Here is a 12893-nt window from a genome sequence, read left to right on the forward strand (position 1 = left end):
ATTCCAGCGTTAAACGCCGAAACTGGCATAAAATTTGGAGTTAAACGCCCAAACTGGCATGGAAGCTGGCGTTTAACTCCAGAAAAGGTCTCTACACGAAATTCCTTCATTGCTCAGCCCAAGCACACACCAAGTGGGCCCGGAAGTGGATTTTTCTGTCATTTACTCAATTCTGTAAACCTTAGGACACTAGTTTACTACTTATAGGATCTTTTGACATTGTATCCGTACCCTATGACCCCATAACATTTTGTACACGTTTCTTTCCACAGTATGAGCCTCTAAACCCCATGGTTGGGGGTGAGGAGCTCTGCTGTGTCTTGATGGATTAATGCAATTACTACTGTTTCTTATTCAATCATGCTTGCTTCCATTCTAAGATAACACTTGTTCTTAATCTGGATGAATGTGATGATCCGTGACAATCATCATCATTCTCAACCATGAACACGTGCCTGACAACCACCTCTGTTCTATCTTAGATTGAGTAGTTATCTCTTGGGTTCTTTAATCGGAATCTTCGTGGTATAGGCAGGACCTGATGGCAGCGTTCAAGAGAATCCGGAAGGCCTAAACCTTGTCTGTGGTATTCTGAGTAGGATTCAATGATTGAATGACTGTGACGTGCTTCAAACCTGTAACCTACTGGGCGTTAGTGACAGACGCAAAAGAGTGATTCTATTCCGGTAGGGGAGGGAACCAAACCGGTGATTGGCAGCACTGTGACAGAGTGTGTGCATTAGCTTTCACTGCGCGGATGGGAGGTAGCTGCTGACAACAGTGAGACCCTACACGAGCTTGCCATGGAAGGAGACATGCGTGTTTGATGAAGAAGATAGTAGGAAAGCAGAGATTCGGAAGATGGAGCATCTCCAAACCTCAACCCATTCTCCATTACTGCAGTACAACTAACCATTACATGTTCTTTTGCTTCTTACAATCAATCCTGATAATTTCTGATATCCTGACTAAGATTTACAAGATAACCATAGCTTGCTTCAAGCCGACAATCTCCGTGGGATCGACCCTTGCTCACGCAAGGTATTACTTGGACGACCCAGTGCACTTGCTGGTTAGTTGTGCGGGATTGCAAAAGTGTTATTGCAATTTCGTGCACCATTGGCTATGAGGAAGAGGAAAGAGGAGGACTGAGTTTAATTATGAATTCCAAATGAATGTGAATGAATAATGATAAATTTGAGAATGAATGGGACATAATTAATGGCAATGATGATATCGATAAGTTGAATGTGGAGAAGGCGGTAGGGCGCTAATCCCTTTATTCATTCCCCCACATTCCTTGTGATTATGTTTTACGGGATGTGAGGAAGGTGATAGGGCACTGATCCCCGACATTTTTTTCTCACATTCTTTCTCTCTATCTGCAAGGTGGTAGGGCACTAACTCCTTGACTAGTATGGCACAGCTTCACAAGGGGAAGGTGGTAGGGCACTAATCTCCCGATTTATTCCCCCTGGTATATGTCTCCAGGAGAAGGTGGTAGGGCACTAATCTTCCAATTTTATGCCTCCTAGAGATACACAGTCGAGAGACGGTATTCGGGTTAGCTACCAGATGTGTTGGGTTTTGGCAGTATAACCGACACGTGAACTCATGGCCAGTAGGACAGACATGCATCATGTATATTTGTATAATTTGTTTGGGTATGCTATTGTATTGGTTTGCCTAATTGATTATCTGTAATTAACTGCTATCTAATCTATTTGCTGTATCTGTATTTTATTTGTATTTTTCTTACTTGAATTGTATGTCTGTGCAACTCAGAGACCCTCGTATGGCGGAGGCGTGACGAGGGTAGTTCCACCGGTATTGAGTTAGAATTAGATTCAGAACGTGAGAACCTTAGACAATTACCTAGTTTTTGGTTTAGTTATTTCTTTAAGTTTAAATCTGAGTGTCGGAATTCTAGGATCCTCTGGCTTTTTCATGACCTTATCCATTATGTACGTTGACATATTTACCATACTGAGAACCTCCGGTTCTCATTCCATACATTTTGTTGTTTTCAGATGCAGGTCAAGAGGCATTTTGTTGAGCGTCTGGAGTTTCTTGTAGCAAGCAAAATTGGGATGCTACCCGTCGTTAAAAAGCCGCCGTTCACCGGGGCTTCGGTCGTTACACAATGGAATCTGATAAGTGAGACTTCGAGTAAATGTTTACATAATCTTCTTCTATCCGAAGAAATTTTTCATCAAAATAATGAGTCACCATTGATATCGACACATCTGAGATCACTAAATGTTCGGGAGTTCCTCTATTCAATCCTTTTCCTTCTTCTTGTTGCTGGATATCTCGTTCGTATGACATTTTGCTATGTATGTATATGTATGTATATACTTTACTTTTGTTCCTCCTAAAGGTTTTCATGGAGAAATAGGAGTTTGTTTCATGTATTCTGAGTTGTTTTGGGGAGTATATATATGTATATGATATTCTCCAGCCAGCCTTATCTTCGCAGGTTAAGCTTGGAGCTTGATATTCTGTATCTTTTGATATTCCACTTTTTATGTATATATTTCTTTGTTTTTCTTCCTATTCAAGTTTCTGTTTATGTTAGCGTTGTGCTTTTCATTTTGCGACTTTTGTTTAAACTTTTCTTCAAGACTCCTCATTATAAATTTCTTTCAATTATTACTACGTATATATTTTTCTTTTAGAGGTCGTAATATATCACCACATCTGTTTTATGACTTAAGTATAAAGTTTTGGGTGGTAGAGTGTTACATTCTTCGTTCTGTGTTAATAACATTATGAAAAACCAACCAGAGAAAAGTCCAAATGAATTTCAGGCCTTTCCAACACCGACCACACTATGTTAAAGAGCCTATATTAGAGTTTTTTGGTTCGCAATCAAGATTCTGGTACACTGATTCATGCTGAAAAGTTCCGATTCCAGGGATGATATCGTTACCTATACCATATTTAGAGCGAAAAATTTTGGTCTAAAGAAAATTTTTTCTATCCACAAAGCCTTATCCAGTTTTCATCATAAAGGGATGGTTCATTTTGTTAGAATGGCGAATACCAAAACTCCTAGATTTTTTGGAATTACAAACTTTATTCCAACTTAATAAATGACTTTTTTTTTTGAATTTTTAGTATCTCCCTAGAGAAAATTTCTACATATCATAATTAGGAATAGAAGAGAGAATAAATTTTACTAGAATAGTTGTTCGTACTAGAGATAGAAAAAAAATCTTTCAAAAAATAAGTCTGAAATTCAGCTTGTTGATAATATCATTGAAGGTGTTTAGAAAATTTAGAGTAAAAGAGAAGAATACCCGTGTATTTTTTAAGATCATTCTTTTTGGAGAAATATAAAGCTTTACTCATCTCGACTCTCATATTATTCACCATATTTTTAGAAGAAAAAACTCTAATTTTTTAATGACTTTTTTACTAAAATTTTTTACGAAAAGTATAAAAGAATTTATTGGTAACATTAGCTTGCTTCAAAGTAGCTTCAACAAAGAGGATGTGGTCATCTACAAAATAAAAATAAAAAATTTCTAGTCTATTTCTTTTGAGATAGATAGGCTTTCAAAATCCATATTCAATAACCGCATTGATAAGTTAAGAATAATGCTCAATATAAAAAGTAAAGATATAAAAAGATATGAGGTTTTCTTGACGAATACTTCTAGTAGGAATAAATTTCTTAAACTCTTTTTCATTTCACAATATTCTCGTCTTGGATATGAAGATGCATAAAATGATAAAGTTGATAATATGAGAAAAAGATTAATGTCCAAAAATTTATCCTTGATAAAGCTCTATTTTAACTTGTCAAAATCTTTTTCAAGGCCAATTTTAATAATTATCCATCCCTTGAGATTTTTTTTTAAATTTTCATAAAATAAATAATCTTTTGGATAATAATAATATTAGGGGTGGCAATATGTACCCTACCCGCGGGTACCCAATCCGATCCCATCCGATCGGATAGGGTTGCCAACCCGATCCGCAACGGATAGGATAGGGTGCGGGTAGGATTCTCGTACGGGTCGGGTAGGGTACGGGTTGAGTCTCAACCTTATCCGACCAACCCGCACTCTATATATGTTTATGTTATATACTTATATAAAAATATGTTTAAGCGGATGTTGAATCAAAGACTTCTCACTAAATGCAAAAGATCCTTAACTACTAAAAGAAAATCATTAATTGATAATTTAAATTTTTTTTACATACATAAAAATCAGTTCTATTTTAAATTACTATCAAGTTATATAATAATATTGTATATTTTTTGTAACCCGTGGATAAGGTCGGATACCCACAAGTTAAGAGCGGATAGGGTTAGAGTTGGAATATTCTCAATCCGCAGATAGAGTAGGGTTAAGTTTATATAAAAATCTCAACCCGCAGATAGAATTAGAGTTGGATCCAAACCTTACTCTACCTTACTTATTACCACCCATAAATAATATTATTATCTATGTTGTGTCTTTTAGTAACAAAATTATATTGAGTAGGATCGATAATCTTCTCCACGAGCTTCCTTAAACAGTTGACAAAAATTTTAGTAATAATCTTATAAGATACATTGCAAAGGTTTATAGGGTGCATTTACTTAAGTTTAGCAATCCAATCAGTCTTTGGGATGAAATCATGAGAGTGACGAGAGTTTTATTAATTTCTTCAATCTTTTTAAGGGATGAGAAATTTGATGCATCAGGGAACATAAATGGGCCACCACTGTTTTTCACGGACTCTAGAAGAAAATAGTTTGAGGTTTGGATTAAACTAAAAAAAAAATTTACGTATTATTGAGTGTGATGTAAAAGTATAATATACAAGTAAAAATATACATAAATATTAAAAAAATTAAAATAATAAAAGCATAAAATCTTACTATTAATATATAAATATTCTATATAAATATAAATGATACTAATTAATTTAAATTATTCTCTAACAAAGTCCATTTCTACCCGGACCTTTATACCTCCCCATATTAAAAATGGCCTCTTTGATTTCTAGATCGGAAATAATTTTGCCAATAGAATTATAATCTTCTATAATAAGACTTAGAAAAGTATTCTTGAGGAAAAAGGAAAAATCATGATTAGTCATGAAAAAGGATAGGTGTTCTTTGGAGCCCACTCCCTCGGATGATAATTATTAACACAAAGGCCCAAGTTTCCCCAAACAAATTAGCTTAGCTTTTTTTGATGGATCTACCTAATATGAATTCAAACTAATTCTCAAAAACTTGAATATCTTGTTTCAACCTCTGATTTATTACATTCTCTCATAGTTTAATAGTACATGACTTATAGTCTTATAAGTTTGACCCTTCACAAGCTTGTTAGTTGTTAGGTATAATTATAAATAGCATAAGATTATAGAAAGAAATGATAATCTATATTACGGTTTGTTGCATCATTATTAAATTCATACCATGAAGCATTATAGTTACAACTTACAACAATTATGGAAACTAAATTTATAATCAGTGTGAAAATATCACAATTTATTCGTAGATATACATCAATTTGAATAGATATACATCTACTTGAACGTATTAGTAGAGTTTGAAGATATCTTAAGACAAATGTTGCAACATCGAACTATTCAACAATTCCCGATGACATCTTCATCTTACAAAAAGCATGAGAATATTTTCCACAGAAAAAAGCTGATAAAAATGAGAAAAAAAAAAGAAAAGAAAAAGATATTAGTAACAAGATAAATCACTAATAATGACTACTTGTACCATAAATATTCAAAACTTTGGTAAAAATTGAGGTTTCACATACATAATAATTTCACTAGATATAATTAATAGCTCTTGATTATGATTATGAATCAATTAATAGATCTTTTTAAATAATTTCATTGTGTAGAGTTGTTGAATTCTTACCTTAAAGATAAGCATATAAAAAGCTTGCAATGAATCTTTGTTGGATAAATCTACAAGAGTGGAGCGATACCATACGAACAAAGCCATGATAGCATGGGAAAGAACCTAACAAATTGAGTCATATATAATAAAGTAAAACTATTAATAAATTAATCAAACCACTTTAATAACTTGATATAAATCGATCAAGTTGAATTGGAGTAAAAAAAAAAAAAAGCCTTATAACTCTTTCTTTTCCCCTCAAAATTGCATGGATAAAGGTGGTAAGCTGTAAACTAGTTTGAATTCATATCATTTCATAATATTATATTGTTAAAAACTATAATAAAAATATTACTTATTAATAATTTTGTAGATTATTAATATGTTCTTTCAATATGCTAATCTTCTACTACAATTCATCTTAATTATGTATTTTAACTGTTTAATACTACATGTTTACCTTAATATTTCAAATAGATTACTTAATCTACTAATTCAATCAAAAAATTAAACAACAGATTTTAGAATTTTAAATTAAAGAGAATAAAATTAAACATAATATTACCACAAAGATTTTGCTCCAAAGAAAAGGAGAGGATGCTCCAATTATAATAGCAGCTCCATAAGCCATTTCAAGAAGTAAAACACTAGACCAAAATACCTAACAAAAAAATATAGAATAAATATCAGCATATAATAACACAACCTAGTCAGGATATTTGATAGATTTAATTATTTGATTAAATGTTATAATTTTGTCAAACTTTTAATTAAGCCTTTATATTTTTTAATTACAAAAAATTTTCAGTTAGTTCTAATATTTTTTATACAAAAAAGTTTAATTATAAAATTAAAAATAATATAAAATCCAACTAATAAAAATTATAAAAATTTAATTATAAATTTAATAAAATTATAAAAATTAATAGAATTATTCTATTATTTGATATGAGAGAATAAATACCGTTTTAGGACCCAAACGTACGGCTAGAGTTTGAAGGCCTGCTTCTTTATCTCCTTCAATATCAGGTATATCCTGTTTAATTAATTCCATACAATAATGTCACACGTCACATAATAAGGTAACTGAACACTTGCAATATCAAACACTTGTGTACAAATAAAATGTTGATTTTGAGAATATAAAAAATTTTACCTTTGTCAAAGCTATAACGATATAGTACATGCTCATGACCACAACAGCAAAAAGTAGAGATCTTGGAAAGGTAGCTGCCTTCTTAAGCACATGAGTCTAAATATCACACATACAGTGTATATTTGTTAGAGATGTAATTATTTATTTATTTTTTTCTTAGATGCTAAATTCAAAATAGTTTACATTGTATTTGACTAGTACAATAAAAAGTTGTAGTTAAAAACTAGTTGTTGCTAGTTACTATTTAGATAAAATCTAAGGCATCAACATCAACAATATTATGTTTGTAAAAAGAGAAATGTTTTAGTATATGAGAATACCTTCATGTGATAAAAGGGACCAAGATTAAATGATATCACCATAGAAAGTGTGTTACCCATCACTGTAAGTATTGTAGATTTCTTCCATCTCAATAAGGGCAACTGTGTAGTTTCAAAATAACAATATTGATTATACAAAATATGAACATGAAAAGAGTTAGTCAATGTCTTCAAACTTTTATAACAATTTGTTTGACCAAGGTCAACTATATAAATAAATTTAAAAACAACTCACATTAACTGAATAAGCACTCATTAGAACAAAACTGGCAAAAATAGTCCAAAGCAACGGCTTTGATCCTATCATCCATGCAATTCCAAAGCCCTGTTAAAAAAAAAAAAAGCTTCTAACCTCGTTAATATTGATCTTCAAAAACACAATATGAAAATAAACACTTGAAAACGCCACACACACAACTATAGTACCGTAAATAAAAATGACGTCACAGTTATAACTGCAGTTCTGAAGGAATAGTTTCCTGATGCCAAAGGAAGATATGGCTTGTTAATCTGCAATTAAAAAAAAAAGAAAGACAAACCTTAAGTAAAGCATAAAAACTAATTCATGTATATTTTTGAGTATATATATCATGTTAAAACAAATTGATGAAAGTAACTTTTCTAAAATAAACCATCAACAATAACCTTTCTTTATAGTTGGTCAATTTTGTTTGAATTTTATTTACTTGTAAAAGTATTATGTTGATAACCCTATGATTTAGGTCATATCCTTAAAATAATGAATTGTCCACCATCCAAAATATCTAATACTAGTAATTATAAGTTCATACCTTGTCTATTTCAAGATCCGCTAATTGATTTATTCCAACAATGTACAAATGCATGAAGAAGTAAGCTGCCATACACTTAAAACAACAGAACCTCAATATTAGTAAAACACTTCATAAAAGATATAACTATACAACAAATATAACTAAACAAAGTAGATGTACCTCACATTTTACTGAATATTTTTTATAATTTAATAAAATATTTTATTATTTCTAATATTTTATTATAATAAAAATTTAATTATAAAATCTGATATAATATAAAGATATAATTAAAAAATATAAAAAATTAATTAAAAATTTAATAAAATTATATAAATCAAAATCATTAAACCTTTTATTATTGTCAAATAAATATAATTTTCTATGAAAAAATATAGATAAATAATAAAAATACTAAATAATGTGAACAATAAATATATTGAATGTTCAATTCAGTAGATATACGGATGATTATTCTAATATTAAAATTTAGATAAATAATTTTAAAATATAAAATATTTTTATTTTATTAAAATAATTTTAATTAGAACCTATTATTTATATTGTTTCCAAAACTCATTATCTAGCTAGAAAAGTCCATCACCTGTTAATAACCATATGCATGCATTTAACAATTTTATTTTGACCACGTGGATGAGTTGCCTATTACGGCGCATTTAACAATAATCATGCTATGATTATTCAAAGTTCGGAAAATAAGTTACTTTAACTTAAAGTTATGTATACAATATTCATTAAATTATAATCATATTATTAGGTACTAGAGATACTATGCAGTTACATACGCTAAGTTCACTTTAAAATAACTATTATATGATTATTTCAAAGTTCACATTTACATGTATATAATGTTATATAAATTCTTTTTTTTCCTTTGAATTTACAGTCATATAATTATTCTCTGTACTAGAGATATATATCGTTAAGTCCACGATAAGCGCAGTTTATTTTAATAAATAAATTAATAACTAATATTTATTATATAATTTATTCTTTTAAAAAAAGAAAATTAGAACATAGATCAGACTTTTAAAAAATAATTGATATTTTTATAAAAGTTTTAATAAATGTAAATTCTATTTTAAAATTCACAGAAAACTTTTACAACTTCTTCACAAATGGTAAATTCCCAGTAAAATTGGCAGCAAATTTCTCTAAAAAAATTGTAGATAAAATTCACAGCTATTTTGCTATTTTTTAGTAGTGCAAATTTGATTAAGTTACTGCTTCTACAAACTTCATTTTGTGCACCGCTAATTCCAATATTTAGGTTTTAAACTTATTTTGTCTTTCTAATATTTTTAGAATATCATTAGTGTTAACTCACTTGCAAAAAGCCATTAAAAAATGCTGGATATAATTCTGTTAAATTGTCCACTGCAAGAAGCGATGTGGAAAGTGAACCCACTACCTGTCAATAAATAAATAAATAAACAAAATATTTTAGAAGATGTAGAATAGTAATTAATTATTATTTTTTTCAAAGATTTAATTTCTTTAGTGAAGAAAAGAACGAAATTAACCATGGCAATGAATGCGTAAAATCTGCTAAACTTGCGGAAAGCATCTAAAGCATGAATGATGGAGTTGAAGATGGTTTGTGAATGTGGTTCAGCTTCATGTGATTGTGTCACATTCATGAGGTACTTCTTTTCATCATGTTTTTCACATGTTGTAATTGTAGATCCTCTTTCAAATATGCTTCTGGAATTGTGCTTCCAATTATATTCTTTTGAGAATTTGAGACTCTTACTAGGCAATGAAGCTCTTGTTACATAACAACCTGAATAATCAAATTAATATCTTAGTAGGGGCCACTCATTAAAAATTCAAATATCATAATTACTTATTTATTGAGTTTTTAATTTAGGATGTATGTTGCTGCGTGGCAATTTTTTAAGAAAAACTTATTTATTGACATTGAGAATTTTATAATGGACGGCATATTGAAATTGGGAAATTTAGAAGATTATGAATAAATTGTTATAATTTGACTAATTTATATATATATATATATATATCGGGATTGTAACGTAACAAAGTGGGAGAAAAATTAAAATAGAAAGTTATGTGACTTTTAAAGTGATTGTAATATCAAGTTGACCTGTAATTTGCATTCTAGAAAAAATAATTTTCAAAAGTTGAAAAATGTTGGATAACGTAATCAACTATTTTAATTATCATAGTAAAAGCTTCATTCAAAACAAATGTCGTTTTCCGATATGAATTATAATTTATGTTTATAATACATTAAATTTTTTAATCTTTCGAAAGAGTAAAAGTGACATATATTAAAAAAAAATTGAAATAAGATATTGTCTATTATTAGCATTTATATTTATAAATAGATAGTGCTTGCGATAACTACGCTGGTCAATGACTATAGTGGCTAAAATATAGTTAGCCTCTGTATGTAAGCAACATATGACATAAACAATATTTTAATTAGAAATTTTAATTTGCACTTAATAAAGTATATAATAGTTTAAGCTATATTACATTAGTAAGTAGTTTATAATTGTTTACCTAGAGATATAATTTTCATCATGAAAATATGAAATAAAAAAATTAATTAGGGAAAAATATGAAATGTTAGAACGAAGTTTAGTAGGGGGAAGCTTATACCACTTGCCGTAGAATAGGTCTGAAAGTTTCCCACTACTACTGAAAGTGATAGTCCAGTGTGAAGGGCATTTCAATTTGTATTTCTAAGAATTTGTATTAAAAGATTGGAATTTGGATTCTCTAAAGTTTGAATTTCACTTTAGAGAATAAAGTGTGATCTTCTACCTTTTTTTTTTGGTCAATATCTTCTACCCTTGAATAGTTTCTCTTTCATATTTATTCTTGGTCCCACCTATGAAATCAATGGTGAGAGATCACACTTTACTCTCTAAAGTGAAATTCAAACTTTAGAGGATCCAAATCCAAAAGACTGAGAGGATGGTAACATTCCAAAAAGCTTTCAGGATAAATTTATGGGATGGCTAGTCCAATACTCGGTAATATTAGAGATATAATTATTTATATATTTATTTTTATTAATATAAATTTTTTAAAAAATAATATTTTAATAAGTACATTATTTTAGTATGCTTATACTATTGGCTACCGTAATTATGGTATTTTAAAAATTATTATTAAATTAAAGTAATTTTTTATTATTTAATAATATTTTTCAAAAAATATTATTAAAATATAAAAAAATATAATTTTAATTTTAATAACATTTGTATAAACGGTACCATAACTATACTTTAATTATTGTAAATATAGACATGTTAAAAATTATTGTCTAAATATGATATTAGAATTTTTATGGTTTAAAATTTAGAATTTAAACAAATTTAATATGAGATAAGTTTAAAAAAATTATATAAAAATTTATATAAATTCAAAAAAAATTTATATTAAACATAATTATTTATATATATTTTTTCATTGGTTTAAATTTTTAATGAAAGTGATATTTTGACCTGACAAACCTAATAATGGGCATGAAGGAGAGAGAGAAGAAAGAGACAGCTTTTGGTCCTTAATGACATTTAATTTAATTTAATTTTATCCATTTGGTACGTACTTAATGAATGGGATTGTGACAGAAAGGGAAAACACAATCTACTTCCTCCGATCCGTTTGAGATTGCAAACCTGCATGCTGGAGAAACTGACACAGCTCCCCCCCCCCCCCCAATTCACACAACTTTTACATCACCATTAAAACCCTACCTTAACTCTTTTCAATGCTTGCTTCATACTTCAAGCCTCTTCCGCTTCTCTCAATTCGATCACAATGAAATTAAAGCTGCCATACTCACTAATATTTTCGGCCTTTATAATACATTCCTATCCTAAATTACTACTAAATTAAACGTAGAAAAAAATATTAACCATGTATATTGTTATTGTTATATATATAATTATTCATATTTTCTCTTTCTATTTGTTTAAAATTTTAAGATGAGTAGTTTTATAATATAGTACCAAAACTGTGTCCAAAAGTTTAAAATTCGATCCTTAATGAAGTCTAAAAACAAAAAAAAGGAAACCAAAAACAGAGTTTTATTTGAGGAGATGGTTAAATATAAATTATTTATGCTGTCTCTTTCTATTAGCTTAAACTTTGAGGACGAGTGGTTTCATGATATATATTTTATCCTTGCAACCAACCTATCTCAATTTTTTTTATTTTTTTTTTATTTTTTTTCAAGTTTAGTATGGATAAGAATACATTTATGTATGAGGGATACTACTCTTTCTTGTTATTAATAAAGAAAAAACGAGAATATATAAAGACATTTATATACTCAAGCTAGAAGACAACAATAAAAAGTGGACAGTTAAGCTAGCTAATGAAAATATACCTCTGGTGGTGAGAATGGAGGGAGCCCTTGAAAATGAGGCAGCAACAACACCAAAAGCCATTGTTTTGGACAGAAATTAAATCAGAAAATTAAAGTTTCAAGTTTTGGACAAGTTTACTAATGATGAGCATGCATGACAATATCCAACACGTATATATAACGAAAATCTTCAACACAAGATAAGCTAAGACTCGGTTTTAATAATACTGGAGATATTATAGTCAACTACTAGTGGCTTGCGGATGCATGCAAGCAATGATTTTGTTTTTTGTTTTTGAATTAGTCACTCTTGATTTGGTTTCTTAATTAAATTTATTTCGTTAATCAATTTGGTTTTCAAATTTCAAAGGTTTGGAGATGTTTTATAAACACAAAGCACGACTACTTAGCT

At 29.3% G+C, this 12893-nt stretch overlaps 1 protein-coding gene across 1 annotated transcript; it reads right to left on the bottom strand.

The window, feature by feature from the left end:
- Positions 1-5382: 5382 nt before the first annotated feature.
- Positions 5383-12646, bottom strand: LOC130946693 (naringenin 8-dimethylallyltransferase 2, chloroplastic-like). The gene is made up of 12 exons (XM_057875531.1): positions 12503-12646; positions 9663-9922; positions 9467-9550; positions 8137-8211; positions 7772-7855; positions 7581-7670; positions 7346-7447; positions 7026-7121; positions 6834-6905; positions 6435-6530; positions 5888-5992; positions 5383-5662 (listed from the first exon to the last, which is right to left on the bottom strand). The coding sequence occupies exons 1-12, from the start codon at positions 12561-12563 to the stop codon at positions 5621-5623; spliced, it is 1167 nt and encodes a 388-aa protein (XP_057731514.1). The 5' UTR covers positions 12564-12646; the 3' UTR covers positions 5383-5620.
- Between the last annotated feature and the right edge of the window lie 247 nt (positions 12647-12893).

Source organism: Arachis stenosperma, chromosome 8 (genome assembly GCF_014773155.1).
Source record: "Arachis stenosperma cultivar V10309 chromosome 8, arast.V10309.gnm1.PFL2, whole genome shotgun sequence".
In the NCBI taxonomy this organism is placed as follows: Eukaryota; Viridiplantae; Streptophyta; class Magnoliopsida; order Fabales; family Fabaceae; genus Arachis; species Arachis stenosperma.

Bases quoted from the DNA above. Each gene is read 5' to 3' on its own strand.
- LOC130946693 (XM_057875531.1), bottom strand. From the start codon at position 12,563: ATGGCTTTTGGTGTTGTTGCTGCCTCATTTTCAAGGGCTCCCTCCATT. The intron at 7,448-7,580 runs GTGAGTTGTTTT...GAAACTACACAG, and splicing joins TGAGTGCTTATTCAGTTAAT to TTGCCCTTATTGAGATGGAA. The intron at 6,531-6,833 runs GTATTTATTCTC...TTTTTTTGTTAG, and splicing joins TACGTTTGGGTCCTAAAACG to GTATTTTGGTCTAGTGTTTT.